The following is a 19960-nucleotide window of genomic DNA, read 5'->3' as shown; positions in this document are numbered from 1 at the left end:
CTTCACTCACTTACCCTCCTCTTTTCCTTTGTAGGACTTGGGGAAAATGTTGTCATTGGGTCCCCATATGGTGATGAAGAGGTCCCTGCCCCGAAGCATATTAAAAAGAAGAAAATAAAAGATGCACCGAGTTCCCTGGTCTTGGAAAAGAAAAAATCGGTGAAGAGAACTTGCAAGACCAAGGGGGCTTCGATATCATGCCTTTGGACTCAATCCGCTGATCAAGGGACGAGCCCGAAGAAGAATATGAGGAGTTAGCCTGTGTGCGGGCCAATGTTGTGATACAACAATCCTCCGAATCGGCGGAGGTTAATAAGGGGGTTCTAGCCGTAATTCCCGAATAGGGAAAAACTGATTCTGTTATGTCCCGAGATGAGGTGGTCGAAAGGGAGACCGAAGGCAGGACTTCTCGGGCAGCGGAAGATATCTTGAGGGATGAGCTCGGGATATTTGACATTACTGGATCTCCTCAGATTTCGGATGTCATGATCTGTGAGGCTAACATGCTGGAGGGTAGACCTTACGAGTGTATTCATGAGTCGACTGGTATCCACGACTTTCTGGACGGGCTCGAGTCTTCTGCATCGGAGGATATTGTCGGGTTCGGTGTGTTGCTGATACCGAAGAAAACGCCATGGCCGGGTGTTGTTGGGTCTTCATCGGGCCCAAAATTGGTGGATCGATTCCCGGCTTCGAGCGCCAATCCCGATCGTAAGCGGAAGATAGTGCTTTCTGTCCCGGAGGATGTCAGAGTTTTCTCTCCATATGTGGGGATTGCTAGTTACCTTCGGTCATTGGTGACCGAAGAGGACCAAACCGTGATGAATGCGGTAGGGCTCGCTTGTCTTTTCAACGATGCCCAACATGCTCTGAATCGGGTAATTTTGATGGTATCTTTGCTATTTTTTTTTTATACATAGGGTGGTAGATAATTCTAACATATTTTCCCATCTTTGTAGGTCTCAGTGTTGCATCATGAGTCTTTCCTCCGAATTCGGGAGGAGTATGGGGTTGAAGTTCGGAACCTCACTGAGAAGAGTGACTCCTACAAACTTCTTAGTGAGAAACTTCGAGCAGATTTGACAGCGGTTCGGGAAGAGCACGAGGAGATAGCTGAGCAGGTATTCCGAATTTTTCATGATATTGAAGATGAATTGGAGATAACCACTAATGATCCAATTCTGCAGGTTCAGTAGAGGATCAAGCAGATCGGTCGGCTCAATTCGCAGGTAGATGGGCTACTGGTCGAGGTGGAAGAATTCAAAATGAATATGGATATCCTCGCCTCGAAAAAGGAAGTCGTTCAAGCTCAGTTGGAATTGTCTGAGGCCCGACTTCGAGCTGCGAAAGAAAATGCCTCGGTGCTGACCGAGAGGATTAAGGAGCTTCAACATCGGTTAGATTTGGCTATTTTCGATAAAGCAAGCTTGGCTGATGAACTCGAAGTGGCCAGATCTGAGGTGATCGAGGCCAATAAAAGAGCTGATGCTAAAGTGTCCCAATTCAAGATCGATGTTGAGGTCAATCAGGCCAAGGCCAAGAGCATGGTTGAACATGCTAAATGGCAGGCTCAGAGGGAAGCTCTCGAGGATGTCAGTGCTTAGGGCTTCAATGTTGAGGTCGAGATTGAAAATGCCAAGGCGGAGGAAAACATGGCTCAAAGGCTGCCTTCCCTGAACGAATCTGGGTGTGGGGATGATCCCGAGGATGCGCCCTACGATATAGCATTTATTTATTTTTTATATATAGCATACAAAAATATATATGTCTACAAAAAATATATTTTTTTCCGACTATTATTTTTAGAGTTCTATACAATGTCATTCTCCCGAATCTTTTTTTCACAAGTCTCGTTAAGTTTAATGGCCGTAGATCGATAAATGTTTGACTTTGATGGGACTAAATATGCTCACTTTTAGCAAACTTAAGGGATTAAAATGCTAAGGGATATAGTTGCGGGAACTATTATCAATAACGTAAGGAGTCATTTTTATCATTTTTCTGCTTTTATTTCATTATCATCCACCCACTCTCTGTCTTTACTAGCAACTGATAACAGATTGCTGAAAGGCCAACTAGGATTATCCCAACTATGGCCTCCACATCTCTTCTACTTCCACTCGGTAAGCTTAAAAAAAAACTTCATAATATTAATTTATCTCTTTTTCTATAATTCAATTCTCTAGCACATTTGCTTTTCCAGTTTTTTTAAACTCATTATGATATTATTTTCTTGTATATAAAGGTTTAGTCTTTTCTAAAAGTTGGTCCAAGAATCATCATCCAACAATTTCCAGGAGCCAAATTCAAAGTGGAGTTACGAGGAAATGGTGTTTACAATTGCGGGCACAAGGGAAATGGGAGGGTACTGTTGAAGATGCAGAAGGGTACAACTTAATTAAGCGCAGAGACTTATTAATTGAGATGGGGTTTTGTGGTGTTTCTAGTTTTTTGGTGGGTTCATCCTCTAATGCAGAGGCAGCTGGTTTGCCACCAGAGGAAAAACCAAAATTGTGTGATGCCACATGTGAGAAAGAGCTTGAAAATGTATGGTGAGGTTATTTAGCTCCCTCTCATTTCTACTCTTACTTCATTTTCATTTATTTACTCCCTCTGTTTCAATTTGTGCGGCGTAGTTTGATTGCTAACGGAGAATAAGAAAGAAACAAAGACTTCTGAAATTTTTGGTCTTAAACGTGTCATGAGATCATTTATATGGTTATAAAAGTATATCATTAAGGCTAAAATTAGAAGTTAAAAGTTAAATTATTTCTAAATATGGAGATGTGTTATTCATTTTGAAACGGACTAATAAGAAAATAGTAATACATAATATACAATGGAGGAGTAGTGGTTGCGGTCAATTTTCTGCTCCTCCCGAGTCATAACTTATATGTTATTCATTTTGAAACGGACTACTAAGAAAATAGTAATACATAATATACAATGGAGGAGTAGTGGTTGCGGTCAATTTTCTGCTCCTCCCGAGTCATAACTTATATGTTATTCATTTTGAAACGGACTACTAAGAAAATAGTAATACACAATATGCAATGGAGGAGTAGTGGTTGTGGTCGATTTTCTACTCCTCCCGAGTTCCATGATAACTTATATGTTATTCATTTTGAAACGGATTAATAAGAAAATAGAAATACATAATATGCAATGGAGGAGTAGTGGTTGTGGTCAATTTTCTACTCCTCCCGAGTTCTATCATAACTTATATGTTATTCATTTTGAAACTGACCAATAAGAAAATAGTAAATACATAATATGCAATGGAGGAGTAGTGGTTGGGGTCAATTTTCTACTCCTCCCGAGTTCCATCACAACTTATATAACGGTATTTGAGTGAATGAGTAATTTAAGATGTTAATTTCTTAAAATATACTGTTATATAGCACATGCAGGAAGGAAGTTTGAGCTAAACCAATGACTAATAAAATTACTTGAATAGAGCACGCATCATCACATGTTTAATATTTGAACAGTTAAATGACTTGGAAATGTTGAAAGTTGTGAAAATTGTATAAGATAATATTATGAATGGAATGATATCAAATGCTTTGGGATGTCCTAAAATAAAAGTGTGTAATATAATTTAGGATGGATTTGAGATCGTTTGAAGGAAATTACAGATGTAACTACAAATGGCATCTGTCTTAATAGTAAATAGTTGACTTTTGCTGATTTGGATGTGTTTATCTGCTATTAAAATCCTGGTCTTTGCCAGTGATAGCCTGGATTCAATTTCCCTAACACCAGCTTATTTGGTAATACTAGCTCTTAACAGCCGCTAAGGAAACATGTTTACCTGTGGCAAATCCCTTATACATTTTCCTTCCAGGAATTTTCACCCTTAAATTTTCACCTTTTGGTCAAATTATCCTTAAATGGACAAGGCATAAACTTAAACAAAGACATGACATGTTGACCTGAAATATATGTAGAGTTGATGTTATGCTTATACCTTTAGATTTAAGATTGAGTTTACTCATGAATCATGGCTGAATACGCCCTAGTTTGCCATAAATTCAATTTGATGCATTGCTTTGTCTTACTCATTTAGTGCTTGCCATCTGCCAAACTAATGCAAAATGGTGTACCAATGGAACTGAAATAGCTTCATTACCATCTTCTTTCTCTAAGATACATTGTTTCTAGTTGGAATCCATCAACTTAGGAGGCTATCTTTGATTTCTGAAGGATATGTATAGTCAAAGGTTGCGTGATTCAAAAGATTAGTGAACAATATCCTTTGTTCTCAGAAACTTGAGGATAATCCCACTAATGGTAGATTCTTTTTATAAGTGAAGGTTCCTATGGTAACAACCGAGTCAGGCTTGCAGTACAAGGACATCAAAGTTGGTGGAGGCCCTAGTCCCCCTGTTGGTTTCCAGGTATCTATCCCGATGTCTGCTACTCGGATTCTTATGTAAAAGTGAAAGAGGAATTATTCACTAAACTAGCTGATTATCTTAGTCATTTTGCGATTAATGGTAAAGCCAGTTACATTATGCTGCTTCATTTTCGCAAATGACGAAGTTGTCCTTTATCGAATAACTTGAAGAGCATTGAGGAAAAAGAGCATGCCAAGAATTGAGAGAGAGAGAGAGAGAGAGAGAGAGAGAGAGAGAGAGAGAGATTTTGAATTATCACATATGGAACAAAAGATATCTGGCTCCTTCATTCATGTAAGTTCCATTCAAAATTTTATTCTATTGATTATTTTGATGAGGTCAAGTTTTGTTTCATGATAACAGGTGGCTGCAAATTGTGTTGCCATGGTTCCCTCGGGACAAATTTTTGACAGGTCATTACGTTACACCTATTTTGATTGGTTGCTGATCATTTTACAAAATTATATACATGCTTTCAACTTTTTTGGACATCTGGAAATTGTTTCCAGTGAAGCATATGAATGGTTATGCTTTTTCATAGTAAGGTGATGATGTTGTGACGCCAGATGATTGTATGTGCTCATGCATCATGCCATAGTTATAAGGGGGCACATATTGTACTGTTAGGCAGCGAAATAGCATAGTAAAGATCCTCAGAAGAAAAACGTAAGGACTAAAATCTCAAAGTAATAAATAGCTTCCAGGAGAAAAGAGAGAAATGGGAAGGTTTCTTTTCCTTATAGTATCTCCTTTAAGTTTGTTCCTTATTTGAACATGATGGAGAAAAAGTTGAGAAGTTATTCTTGTCCTTTCCTCATGATGTCATACATTATAAAAGTAACTTCGATTTCTCTTCTTAGAAGTCTTTTTATCCTTTCCTTCAAAACACACATTAATTCCTATTCTGCATCTAGGATAGATACTTTAGCTGAGAGTCTATCGAAAACCGCCTCTCTGCCTTTCCAGGGTAGGGGTAAGGCTGCGTACATCCTACCCTTTCCAGACCCCACTTGTGGGAATACACTGGGTTATTGTTGTTGCATTCAGGATAGATAAGATCTATGATTCTGAATTTCTCCAAAAATCTAACTCTGACAACATATCTTGATTTTTGAATTAACAGCTCCTTGGAGAAAGGTCAACTTTACATTTTCCGTGTGGGTGCTGGCCAGGTAATATTCAGTAAATGTTCATGAAAATTTATGATTTCACGACTGCAGTAACAGTAATAGGAGGTGAAGAGTAACTTAAAAATTATGTAAACTTTGTTTAGTAGCAACTGTTCTTCCAGCTACAACTGTTAGCTCTTTTGGTATTTTAACTTTTGCCGAAGTTGTCTAGAAGTTACTGAACTTCAGCTTTTTGTGTGCAGCAGCTGCACTTTTCCTGAAAAATAGAGACAGTCATTTAATTGGAAAAACTTAACAATTGGTTCTCCTAACAATTTTATTTCTAAAGAACGATAGTAGTCCGAATTACTAGGGCTGTCTATCGGAAACAGCTTATCTACCTTCACAAGGTAGGGGTAAGGTTTGCGTACACACTACCCTCCTCAGACCCCATTTGTGGGATTCCACTCGGTTTGTTGCTATTGTTGATAGTATTCCAAATTAAATACTCTGCGCAAGATGGATTTCAAGCTTTAAAATTATATGTAATACTAGTGCTCTATATTTTGGTTAAATGAATTAAGTCTCATACTTTGGTAGTTCATACATGACTAATTTCAATGGCTAAAGTAGGTAATCAAAGGACTTGACGAAGGGATCCTGAGCATGAAAGTGGGAGGAAAACGTCGAATCTACATACCTGGATCTGTAAGTTCTCTGCCTTTTGAATTTCTCATTCTACAGACAGCAAGTCTGATTCTTCAAGTAGATAATAAGCTCCCCACCCATCGTGCACCCAAAATTCGGTCAGCATGAAAATTACATTGTGCAAATGTGAAAAAGATAATTATAAAATCAATAAGCAGAGTTAAAAGATAATTACATTTTGCATAAAGAAAGAAAAATAATACGCATCTGTTACTGCATTCTTGTCAATAGCTTACAACTCTCTCTTTTTTACTCTCACTTCTTACTGTATTCTTGGCAATTGGCTTGAAATAGTCCAGATTAATGAAGTTCTATTACAGCCTAAGTCTCGTATTTCTGTTGAATAGTTGGCGTTTCCAAAAGGTCTGACATCGGCTCCTGGAAGGCCAAGAGTGGCTCCTAATAGCCCAGTGATATTCGACGTGAGTTTGGAGTACATACCAGGCCTTGAATCCGACGAAGAATGATCTATCATTTTAACATTTTTTGTATTGTTTTCTCCTTGGCATGTATCTATAAAGCTGAGGAAAGGCTCATTTTACTTTCATTATTTCTACTGTATGTCTCTATTATATGCTCAGTTAGCTGTATACAGTTCTTGTGATGTGCTCATAAAGCATACATGAGTATAGACATGACAAAGAAATGTTAAATATCACCCCCTAGTATTTTGTTCCTTCCTAGTTTCTTCTATGTGGAAAATAGGAAAACCATTTTGCCAAACTGGTCACATCTAGACTGCTTTTATTTTAAGAGTTCAAGTTTTTTGCACTAAGGGGTTGTTTGGTTTGTGGATAAGGTTGTCCTGGGATTAATAATACCGAGATTATTTAGTGCTATATACTTCGTTTGGTACATTGGATAAAAAATGGGATATACAATATATAATTCAAAATATGTGTTTGTTTTAAAGCTGGATAAATTTTTGTTTCCAATTTTAACCTTGAATATTTTAGTGGTTTAGAAAATCGTTCACTACACACATGTAAACTAGAATCAAGATGATAACGGTTCTGAATCAAGATAATAACAGTGCATATTAGAATGACAAAGAGAAGCCTCAACACTAGCTGTGCACGGGAAATCAAGTCCTCAAAAATGCAGAATCTGATTAAGCCTCAGAAAGGTTGCAGTGAAAAGGGAAGAAGGATAATCTGGTCATTTCATATCTTTATTAGTTATCCACCTAGGAGATGGGATAATTTAATCCCAATTTGTGGTATAATTTTATACCGTGTTTAATTAATACCTCAAACTAAACATGGGATAAATTTAATCCCAAATTCTATACCACTTTATCCCACCAAATCTCAGGAACCAAACGACCCCTAACGGTATAAAAATTAAATATTCGAGCTACAATAACTTGCAACTTAAAGAAACAAAGTGTGTGGCCTAGTGGTCAATGAAGTGGGTTGAGAACCATGAGGTTTCATGTTCAAATCCAAAACAAAAACATTAGGTGATTTCTTCTATCTGTCCAAACTTTGCTGAACAGAGTTACTTGGTACTTGTGCTAGTGGGAGGTGGCAAGTACTCATGGAATTAGTCGAGGTGCGCACAAGCTAGTACGGACAACATAGTTATTAAAAAAAAATGACTTGCAACTTAAATATTAGCTACACGGATTGTTAGAAGTCAGGCTTGTGGTTCATAAGGGGAAAAAACCAAGGCTAAAAATACACAGCGTCAAAGGGATCAGGACAGAACTAGAGAGCCGTAACGGCTCTGCTCAACTTAATAGTTTTTATTCAAATAGTATATTTGTGTTAAAATTCATTAAATATTTACAAATATTAAATTTAAATCAAATTATTAACACTTGAAGTCGATCCTTTTAAGATCTAGAACCCACAAATTTAAAATACTAACTCTGTTTCTAAAAAGATAACATATAGTATATAAATACACTTAAACTTAACCTATTTACCTAACTTAATTTTCAGGCGAAGGTTGTCTATTGACCTGAATGGACCACGGAGGGCATCTTTTATCCTTATTCTCGTTCAAGCTGAAACTGATAGATTTGGACTTGAATTTGTGAAAATGTGGGGACATTTTCCAATGGGTAGTGAGACACATTTCTGCAACTTGAAAATAATGACAAAAGCAGCATAAGGGGGTGCAGGCACATCACTCCCTTTGATACGACAAATTGCATAGTACATAAATACATAATCATATATTTTAGCTCTCCAAAACAATAACAACAAACCCAATAGAATTCCACGAGTGAGGTTCGGGAAGGATAATGTGTACGCAGACCTTACTTCTGACTCATGAAGGTGGACAGACTGTTTCCAATATACTATATATTTAGCCGTCCTTTTTGCTAAACTGTATCTTTATTCCAACTTTAAGGAGTACACTATACTCGTTGACTTAAAATACTGAACAATTTTGTGACAAAATCCTTGTAATTCTAGTTGCGAAACTCTGCCTAAAGCAACAACAACAACATATTCAGTAGATTTCTACAAGTGGGATTTGAGAAGAATAGTATATATATAAATATTATCTCTATCTTGTGCAGGTAAAGAGTCTGTTTTCGAAAGGACGTCGACTCGGAAAACCTAAAGGATGGTTCAAAATATGATTACACTTGTTAAATAGAAGCATCAGTCATCAAAACCTGACCTTTTCCTCTTTGTCGCTAATAAGATCATTTTGAAAAGATGGCAAAAGTTGTAAACTTTCAAATGGGAAGGGCTAAACATTAACACCATAATCATCTTCTGATTAAACTCAAAAGTTTGAAGTATATACATCTTGTTTTACACCTTAGCACCAGAACCCATAATTATTAAAAAAGATGAAGAGATCAATCTCTCAAACTGCCAAATCTTTATTACTAGCATATATAACACTAGACTAGAGCATATGGAAAATTGGACATGAAGAGTAGCAATGGGGTTGGGTTGGGGGGGGGGGGGTTCATTTTTTTTGGATCTCGTTGTCAGAATTTCTGACTTCGCCACTGATGAAGAGTAACCGAAAATGTTACATGACAGAGCAAGCATGAGGATTTTCATCACTGAAAATCTGAGGGGGATAATTAGCATACTCCATATAGATATAGTCCTTTGGATGCAAATATTCACTTTTCTTGATTTCTGTTGTTGTTTTATCATCTTCTCCTTTGCTTTCTTCTTGATCATTTCCTTTCTTTTCTTCTTCTTTCTCCTTTTTCTCTTCCTCTTTCTTCTCTTCTTCCTTCTTCTCTTCCTCCTTCACTACTATAGCTTGCTTCCCGGTTCTCTTGTACACGTCACTCACTAACTTTTCTGGATCAACGACTCCTTTTACTACAACTTGATTGTTTCCAAGATCTGTCGTAACAGATTCAACTCCTGCAATACATTTTTAAGTTCGTTACAATGTGAAGATTCATCTTGAATTGACTAGTTTTACGTTGGCTGTCAGCCTTCAAGTTCGTTACAGTAATAATGCACGATAATACATTAGATATGTGGATTGTAAAATATGGCAACCATATGATACCTTGAATTTTCCGAATTCGTTTCTGCAATGCCTGAGCACATGCATCACAATGCATCTGAACGCTCAACTTAACCGTTATGACCGGCGGAGGCTGTCATGTGAAAAACATACGACATTTTCATGTTAATTTCATCTAATGAGTGACTAGTTATATTGTGAAAAAAGGAATAAAAAGGACAGTATGGTGCACTAAGCTCCCTGTTATACGAGGGTTGGGAAGGGTCGGACCACAAGGGTCTATTGTGCGCAACCTTATCCTGCATTTCTGCAAGAGGCTGTTTTCACATCTCAATCTCGTGACCTCCCGGTCATATGGCAGCAACTTTACCCGTGCACTAAGCTCCCGTTATGCGAGGGGCCGGAGAAAGACCGGACCATAAGAGTCTATTGCACGCAGTCTTACCCTGTATTTTTGCAAAAGGTTGTTTTCACGGCTCGAACCCGTGACCTCCTAGTGACAGTAACTTTACTAGAGTCTCCCTTCAAAGGAAATATATAGTTTCAACAAGAAATTAAAGATGCCCCAAATATTACTTGGTCAATATGGCCTTGTCAATAATCGTTGCTGTATAAATAGTCTATTTGCTATATGCAAAACTTGCTATTGCTTAAATTTATAACAATTCTCAAGTCTTACTGTTTACAAAATCCAAATTCTTAAAACAGCACCTACATATAAATAGGCAATCTTTCACAATTATATTACTTGTAGTATTTTCTAAAGATGTAGGCCTACATTACTCATTCAAAAATAAAAGAGCTCGTTGTGTACATAAAAGTGTGTATAGACAAATTGCAAGTCTATATTCCATGGCAAGACAGAGCAACTATGATGTACACTTCTAAAATAAAATGCAGATGAATACTACAAATGCAATAATAACTACTATATCTCAGTCCAAACGAGTCGGAGTTCGATTATATGAATTCTTACCGATCATAATTCACCATGTAAATTCATAGTATGCCAATAAAATTAATAGTGCCGCGAGGAATTACTATAACCCAATCTTGATAAATAGTTATTAGCATTATCCAGTAAAGTGGCGGAGCCACATAGACTCAAAGGATGATCCATTAAACACCCTTAAACAGAAAATTATGTTAGGCATATAGAAAATTATATACACCCTTAAGTCTTAAGGCCTGTTTGGCCATAAAAAATTATTAATTTTTTTTTCTTTCATTCGAAATCAGTATTTTTTTGATTTTCACTTGAAGATGAATTTCGAAATTTTTCGAAAATTTGAAAAACTTCAAAAAGCTAATTTTCAAAATTTTCACTTCATCGCTCACAAAAATTCAAGAACTGCCCAAAATTATATTCATGTCCAAACACAACTCTAATTTTCATATACCATTTTTACTTTTTCCAAAATTTTACAATTCTTATATCCAAACACCTACTTAAACATCTTTTACGAAATTTTAGCTTCACCATTGTTTAAGTGCCATTAAATCAGAGGGTATGATACCATCACCTCCCCTAGGGGTGGAGCTAGTATGTCAAATACGGGTTCGACCGAATCCAGTAACTTTGGTTTAAACTATTTATTTGTCTTAAAACTCCCTTAAATAAATACAAATTATTAATTTAGAATTCAATAGCTTAAACGAACTATAATCTTGAACCCATAAACTTCAAATTTTGGTATCGCCTTTGCGGCCCGCAAAAGCCAGTAAAGGTCAAGACAATTTTTCCAGTAAATTAAAACTTGATCACATGAAATCTTATCATTTCCTAAGCAGGTTTTTCCTGTCATCTTCTTGCCTTTCCTTCTGAGGTGAAAATCTTAAGTTGCTGTCTTGGGATTGTTATTTTATTAGTAGTAATTACTAGCAGAAAAGTACAAAGTATTGAATGCCAGTCCCGTGAATCCCTCTTAGGCCCCATTTCAAGATACGATATGGTAATATTGCAGAGTGTCAGGCTGGCCAGCCACAGTTCTTTCCAAAAAGGTAATATGGCGATATTTTTATTTTTTATTAATCCATTCCAAGAAGAATTATAATTTTCTATATTTAAAAATAATTTAAATTATATTTTTAACTTGTTTGGCCACGAAAATATTTTCACTTTTTTGCAATAAGATTTTCAATTTTCACTTTAAAATAGAATTTTGAAATTTATAAAAAATTTTCACTAAAATCATTCACAAAAATTTAAAAACAACCCAAAATTATATTTATGTCCAAACATAACTATAATTTTCAAACCATTTTCACTCGAATTTTTTTTCACTTTTTCCCGAAATTTTATAATTCTTATGTCCAAACGCCCACTTTTTATTCTACTCTTTATGAAAAGTTTTAACATAGTCTTACGAATGTTATGAATTATTTATTGTGCCATACTTAGTTTTACAATCTTTGCCGCATAAATTACGGAGGAAACTACTCCCTTTGTTTAAAAATATTCAATATTTATTTAATAAGAAGCACATCCACACAAATGTTATAACTTATTTAAGATTACCTATCTCAAAAGTCTTATGTTCTTTATTAAAGATTCTATCAAATCAAACTAATAGCCTGTTTGGCATGCTGCAAAAATAAGTTTATTTTGAGAAGTATTTTTTTTCTCAAAAGTGTTTGGGTGAGAAGCAGTTTTGTTTGACTAATTTATTTGAAAAACAGTTCAGAAAAGCAAATAGTGTTTGACCAATTCTAAGTTTATTTTTTTCAAAAGGGCTTTTAAAAAACAAAATTGATTTTGTAAAAGTTTGCCGGGCTATAAGATAATCTTTAGATGAATGGAGTAGTAAATAACTAAATATATAAATTTTCAGATATGGCTAGGGAACCCAACTCAAATGTGGGGTAGAATCTCTCTACACCACAACTCTATATATCCTGTAAATCACATTGTAGAATGTGCCCCAGTGGGTAGCTCAGAGACTGTCCTTTTGCTAAATTTACTGTAAATTTTTTGTAATGTTGCTTTCATCGTCAGCAAGGAAACTACAGTCACAAGCTGCAGTTGCCCTATGAATTCACTGAATCTTGATTAGTATTATTTTCTTATAAAAAAAATCATTATATATTTTTTTGGTTTCTCACTATTTAATATTCATAATAGAGTCTAAACTAATTCAGATTCGTGGATAAGAATAATCAAAGAGATTCTTTTTATATCTACATACAAGATTGGAAGGACCCTATTTATCCCAACCATAACTTTTGATAATAAATTAACTTAATCTTGATTCTTATGTTAAAAGAGTAACTTTTTCGATCCCCCTAACAACTTGTTTAATGTATAGTATTGTGTTTTATAGTATTGAACTGTATCGTTTGATAAATATAATGTTTGGATAGAATGTATCTTTTGTTGTTGTTTCATGATATAACGTACCAACAATATGAAAAATAAACTTGCAATATTATAAAGAAATATTATGATTCGGGTAAATTTATTATATAAAAAGGTAGGATAAATGATAAAATAAAATTATTTAATAATAATGAAGTGTGAGATGAGAAAAAATGAAAAAATAACGATGCAACCACACTAAATCGGTCGTTACATAAAGTGGCACACTTCGTTGTTACGTAACGACGAATTTAACGATAAGATATAAAAATTAAGTAACAACCAAAACAAACTATCATATTTAAAATATTAATATGATAAAATACAATAGGTAACAACCATCTAAACAATCTATAAAGAATAGTTAAATTAGAAGCGGTGAAAAATTAAGTATCTACTCTCTCACACTCAATTTATGTAACAATGCTAGAATTTCAAGAGTCAAACAAATTATATTTTGACCCCATTATTTCATATACTTTTTAAATATTTTGAAGTATTAATTAATGTAATTCACAGTTTTTAAGTGATTTTCAAATATATAAATTTATTTTCTTTTTTTAATGATTTATCTAAATATACGGTCAAAATTAAGAAGTTTAAATATCTAAATGTATTTAAAAAATTTATAGGTGGATGAGCATAGTTAAATTATTTACCTCTTCTTTCTTCTCTTCTTTGGGCGGCTCCTCTTTCTTTTCATCTTTTTTATCTTCTGTTGGCTTAGGCAAAGGTGAAATAAGTTCCACTTTTCGACCACTTTTCTTTTTAACTCTTTCGAACACTTTGAGAGGATCTGCATTCTTGCCTTTCACCACCACTTTACTCGCCTTACAATCCGCCGTTACTTCCTCCACTCCTGTTTATTTACCATATAAAATATAAAATTATTAAGTCTCTTCTATAAAGTCATGCCTTTTTAGCATATGAATACAAAAAGAAAATAATACTATAATTTTACAATAAAGTTGTTGTCTTGGTCTATATTATAAGCTTTATTTAATTATTATCTTTACAGTTCAAGAATTAATTAATGAATAGTTGAATTGAACAACGTGATAATGAGATATGAGATTGAATAAATTTATGAACCCTCAAATATTATATTCTAGAAGCAGAAAAACTATACAGGTCATTAACAAAAGAAAAAGAAAGGATTTAAACTATATCCACTAATGAAATTTTATACCGTTAATGCAATTTAACATAGACATATCTCTATAAAAGTATATTCTATAACATCATTTCACTGTAACAGTCTAGTTTTGTTTAGAACCAATTTTTTATGTTATATATAATATATGTTCACTGTAACAATACTTCACTATAGCAACCAAACAACAACGTAATAAACAAGGCAATTATAGAGAAATTTAACTGTATTATTCAGACTACTAATTCACATATTATGAGCAATTATCCGTTATTACCTTTTAAATAACAATATACAAAAATCTTATATTATTAGTAAAAGGAAAATAGTCAAATTTATTTTTATACATTAGAAATTGATCAATTTTGTCTTTAGTCTAATCTTACTAGCTGTTAGGATAAATTCTCATAATTTTAGAAAATTGAGCAAAAGAATTAACCTAAATAATCGCTCACCCAATCGTTTAAATTAAAAATAATCGGCGATTGTATACTACATGTATAATTCATACGGAGTATATAATATGTCTATATGCGTATATAATTAGCGTGTAATCTACATATGTTAACTAAAAAAATTGACCAGTAAATTCGACCGACTATTTGTGTAAAATTCCGGGCAAAGTAATACCTTGGAAACCTTTGAGGGATCTGGCAACTTTTCTGGCACAAGCTTCACAATGCATATCAACTTTGAGCACAATCTCTTGAGGAGCCTCATCTTCTTTCTTTTCTTCTTCTTTCTTTTCTTCTACCTTCTTCTCTTCTTCTTTTTTCTCCTCCTTTTTCTCCTCCCCTTTGTTCTCCTTTTAATATCAAAATTCAACATCATGCAAAATTAAATTAAAAAAAATACACACTCTTGATTAAGTCATAAATTTTTTATTTAATTATCTAGTATTCAGAATTCACTACCCAATTAATTAATTACTCAGATTCGGACCACGTAGAGTCCATTTAATAGGATACGTTCCTACCAAAAAAATCTTCATTTTCAAGATTTAAAACTGCACCACATGGTCATTTATATATATATATGTTGCACGAACTTTCCAAAATGTTGTTGTACCCGTATCGGATTCTGAAAAAATACACTCCTTTGGAAAATCCTACACGCATACGGCGACATTTTCGAAAAACACGAGCAACATTGCTAATTATAAACCCTCAATATAAGAGAATAGGACTCCTTACCCTATCAATGTCTACACCAACAAATTATTGAAAAACCAAAACAAAACTAGATTGAGTTATAGATTGTGGAATGTGTTTGAGTGTTTTGAACATACCTCACCCATGTAGTCAAAAGCTCCTAAAATTAATGACAGAGAAAATGAAAGGCTATTCCTTTTTGCCTTCTTTAAAACCTCTCTAAATCCCTCTTTAGAAATATATATTTGTGTTATTACTCTGTAAATAAGAAGGGGAAGAGGCACATTTATTTAAATAGAAGAAGAGGAAGAAGAAGAGGTAACAGTAGTGTAAATAAATCTGACATAGAATTGTTTAAATTGCAGATTACAACAGAAAGTGGTCCTGTTGCTGACTCAGCTTCTTATAATTTGTGTTTCACATTTACTACAAGTCATTTACGTACTGTTCATTTTAAGACCATGTTTTACGTGCTTTGTTCCTTTTCATTTTGACTGGATATAGAAACTATTACTGCTGTATTTGAAAATTGAACGTTGTGGTTTGAATTGACATAATCTATTGAAAAAAGAATTTAAATTTTGTACTTCTTTTAGTTTGATTTCCTTTTTTTATTTAATGAAGTTCAAGATATCTAAAACAGGTTAAAAGTACGCGGTATATATAACAAATATCACCTAGTAAGGGGTTGTTTGGTTTATGCTGGAATTAGTTACGTTGGAATTAGTTATACTGAGATTAGTTATCCTAGTATTATTTTTTATTAATTGTTTAATATATTGTATTAATCTTGAGATTGTCAATTTTATTGTTTTATCCTGTGATAACTTATCATGAGATTATTATTCCACCCTCTGACAGTTAATACTTTTAATCTTGGAATAGCTTATCCTAGGATTAGTAACCAAATAAGGAATAAGATGGTACTAAATTTTTAACTCAAGATTATTTTTACTTATCCATCATACCAAACAACCCCTAAGAGAGTGAAAAAGAGCTGGAAATTCTAGTTATTTTTAAATAGTTTAGATAATAGATGGCGTTAAAATAAAATTCAAATTTGTAAAGCTAACATACTTTGAGATTATGTAATTTAGAAGATGAGGTGAAGTCTAGTGTTCTCTGGAACTAAACAATATCTCAAGGTACTATGAAATAATAATCACGATATTGTTTAAGATTGTTGAGTTAGCAATTTATAATCAAGAATGAATTAATCATTTTATTCCACTTTCCAACCTTTAGCAAGTTTTAAAACCTATTACCAAATGTTGTCGTGGAACAATAAGTACCCATTCATCCTTAATTACTTAATTACAAATCTGATGATCGAATCTTAGAAATAAAATTGCATTTGATGGGGAGCACATTACCTCCCATAGTAGCATATTGCAAATCCGAATTAATTGGACCCCAAAGAAAATATACCGAATATCGGATGAGAAAAAAATAATATGTTTTAAACATAACTTTTGTAAATGATATCGTTCCTCAATGCAAGGAAGTATACCTAAGAAGACAAACTTGATTTTTTTTTGGGGTGGGTTGGGGGGGGGGGGGGGGAGATGAAAACTGTAAGGAAAATTGTTTGATACTGAAGTTGGAAGTGGTTTCCTCTCCTTTTCTTGTTAAGATTTGACCAAACATGGGAGATTTCTGTATAATTATTTTCTTTTATTCAAATTGTACACGCATATGAAATCATTTCTGAGATTGATTTTGTCGTCTATTATGTATGTTTAGTTATGTGACATTTTTCATAGTTAAAAATAAACTAGGAGATTTGTAAATAACGTACATGAAATTTTTAAAGGATTATTTTCTTGTATTCAAATTATAAGTGGACATAGTAAATCATTTCGTCCTAGGATATATTTCTTATTGACCTCAATATATGGGGTACTGTCAAGCCCAAAATGACTAACTAAAATGGGACACCAACTTTAAACATAAAGGAAGATTACTTTTTGGATGCAAGAAATATTCAAAGAAGATAGTAAATGGTTGTATTGTTAGGTGAATGGAGCCCATCATCCAATATAGATTTCAGAACAACACTAGAAAAGATCACGAAAGAATCGATTAGAATGGTTCTCGAATTCATTTACTATCTTGAGTTTTCAGGCATATCGCATTTTCACTTGGATCGAAGCTTCCACTCCATCCTAATAAAGATCAAAGGAGTGTGGGAACCTCTTGCTAATTTTTCGAATTTGACATCAGGAAGTATTTTTACACTATTGACAAACATCCACTCATACTAATCTTTAAAGAAAGAGATCGATGATCTCAATTTTTTTTTATCTCATTTAGAAAGTATTTTTCGTCAAACGACTCGTAAGAGGTGAGAAGGGTTCTTACTCCGTCACTCGCAGTGTGTTACTATTGCCCTCACCAGACATCATTTACTTACACAAGCTCGATCATGAGATAAGTAGGATCCAACAGAATTAAAAAATTTAATACACATGACCAAGATGAATAAAAAGAAGGCTGACATAGAGAAAAATATTGAAACTAAATGGTTTAATTTGGTTCTTCAGGATTGAAGACGATCTTCTAATCTAAAGAAATAACAAATAATCGAAAAAAGAGAAGCAGATGCGAAATTATGGTTCCCACTTTTTTTTTTTTTTCGCGTTTGATATAGCCATCACCAAATGAGTGAATGACATTGACTGGTAGAAAAACATTGTCGGTATAGTTATCTTTTCTACAGTTAACAAATATTTAGAGAGTAGAAAAATTCTGATTAAGCTATATTACTTGCACTATTAGTCGTTTTTCTTGGGGCATTTACGTTCTAACATTATGCACAATCTATTAACACTTGTGTCTCTAAATGAAATGCCAACTTTTCTCTGTACATAAATGGCCTATCTCTGCTTATTTTTTAGTTTTCAAAATTTTCTTTATACTTTATAAAAGTATTGAATAATTTATTTTTAAGATCCAGAATTCAGAAAATACTCTTTTTCAATTTGCACTTTTTGAATGTGTTGGCTTGCTGCTACACTACTCGACTTCCCTCTCTCTCTCGTCATTTTCCCAAACTTCTTTAAATTACTGTAAGTTCAGGATTTAGAGTTCAGGGTTCAGCGAAGTTCTGCAACATCACTGCATGTAACCAAGCCCTTCCTGCACTAATTTGTGATATAGTAGCTATTAAATTACACCAACACTAATTATTTGCTCGAGTTTTACTAGTTATTCTTATAGAGGACTACTGTTTACGAATCAATGCATCAACACGCAAATAAATTAGATGAGTAACTCTTCACAATATAAAAACCCAAAACGTTTGTCATTTTCTTGTAACTGTTGGCATGTTAGAGATTTTGCAGGCAGTACCGCCGACAATATAAATTCGTGGTCAGATGTCAACTTGCTGGAGTAATCATTAATACTCATACATATGAATCAATGACGGATTCATTAACGGTCGTACTGTGATAGAGTCAAAAAATACTATCTCATTTTTTTTTCATATGTTCAATTAAGTTTCAGTGTATAGAGTTATTCGGTATCTGCACGGACATGAGATAATAAATACTTTTTACAATTAATTAAGATGCACGTAAGATGTACGGGTAGGACGGGTAGGATTAATTAAGCTGGTTCGAACACCAATTTATTCAAAAGAAAATGCAGAATCTCGAGATTGGGAAACAAAATTGATAAGTCACTTTCTATATCTTGGTGCCTCCCCTATTGTAGGCTATAGCTTTATCTATATGGCATAATAACCTCTTAATCTAATGGGCCTGCCATCACATGGGATACTGGATGTGAAAATTTAACAACCAAATATTTGGGTGGGTGGTACAAGCCTTTCACCTCGGGCTTTTATATCTATACCTCATTTTGGGGTCACAATTGAATCTATATTCATTTTACAAAAAAATTTACAACCCTACCCACTTTACTATTAACTTTAGGCTTATCGAGTTTAATATTAAAAAAAAAATTAGTCTGAAGTGAATTAAGGTCAAATAGGTCTAAAGTGCAACAAATGGTTTCATACACTTAAGACTAATAAGTCCGAAGTGAAAAATTACACTTCAGATGCACTTACGGTCAAATAGGTCTGAAGTGCAACAAACGTTTTTCTACACTTAGGGTCAATAAGTCTGAAGTAAAAAATTGCACTTCAGATGTACTTAATGCCAAATAGGTCTGAAGTGCAACCAACATGATTTAATGAACTTAAGGACAATAAGTCTGAAGTGAAAAAAAATGCACTTCATATGCACTTAAGGCCAAAAGGTCTGAAGTGCAACCAATATTTTTAGGCACTTAAGGCCAAATAGGCTTAAAGTGCAAATTTGCCAGGAACAGAAATTTGTTCTTCGAATTTTAACAATCCAATATACGATTTAATACCTAAATCCACTCCAAATTAGCTCAAATTTGAAACATAACCTCCAAATATCATCAAGAACAAACTCCACTCATCAATTTTTCAAAACAGCAATAAATCTAACGAACTCATCTTTCAATTAAGAAAAAGAAAAAGAAGAAACCCTAAGCAATAGTAAAAAATAAAGCGCCACAACAGCTCACCACTGTAAAATATCATAAACTATCTTAAAATATGTGCACAAACACCATATAAAATCATTGTT

The 19960-nt window shown here is 33.9% G+C and overlaps 2 protein-coding genes across 4 annotated transcripts; one reads left to right on the top strand and one right to left on the bottom strand.

Moving 5' to 3' along the window:
* Positions 1–1991: 1991 nt before the first annotated feature.
* LOC104106469 (peptidyl-prolyl cis-trans isomerase FKBP16-3, chloroplastic) lies at positions 1992–6894 on the top strand. Its single transcript, XM_009615018.4, has 7 exons — positions 1992–2123; positions 2246–2547; positions 4317–4400; positions 4764–4813; positions 5524–5572; positions 6143–6217; positions 6565–6894. Exons 1-7 carry the CDS (start codon positions 2093–2095, stop codon positions 6682–6684), a joined length of 711 nt encoding a protein of 236 aa, XP_009613313.1. The 5' UTR covers positions 1992–2092; the 3' UTR covers positions 6685–6894.
* Positions 6895–8927: 2033 nt separating this feature from the next.
* Positions 8928–15698, bottom strand: LOC104106468 (heavy metal-associated isoprenylated plant protein 7-like). Of its 3 annotated transcripts, none has more exons than XM_009615017.4 (5): positions 15473–15698; positions 14815–14989; positions 13691–13890; positions 9719–9809; positions 8928–9567 (listed from the first exon to the last, which is right to left on the bottom strand). In XM_009615017.4, exons 1-5 carry the CDS (start codon positions 15479–15481, stop codon positions 9218–9220), a joined length of 825 nt encoding a protein of 274 aa, XP_009613312.1. In that variant the 5' UTR covers positions 15482–15698; the 3' UTR covers positions 8928–9217. The 3 variants fall into 3 exon arrangements, with proteins under 3 accessions (XP_009613312.1, XP_070055621.1, XP_070055622.1); XM_070199520.1 differs by having other exon boundaries at positions 14815–14974; positions 15473–15653; XM_070199521.1 differs by having other exon boundaries at positions 14815–14962; positions 15473–15653.
* Positions 15699–19960: the final 4262 nt, after the last annotated feature.

Source organism: Nicotiana tomentosiformis, chromosome 4 (genome assembly GCF_000390325.3).
Source record: "Nicotiana tomentosiformis chromosome 4, ASM39032v3, whole genome shotgun sequence".
Taxonomy (NCBI): Eukaryota; Viridiplantae; Streptophyta; class Magnoliopsida; order Solanales; family Solanaceae; genus Nicotiana; species Nicotiana tomentosiformis.
Note: the sequence above shows the minus strand (reverse complement) of the source record. Positions and strands in the feature narration are given on the sequence as shown.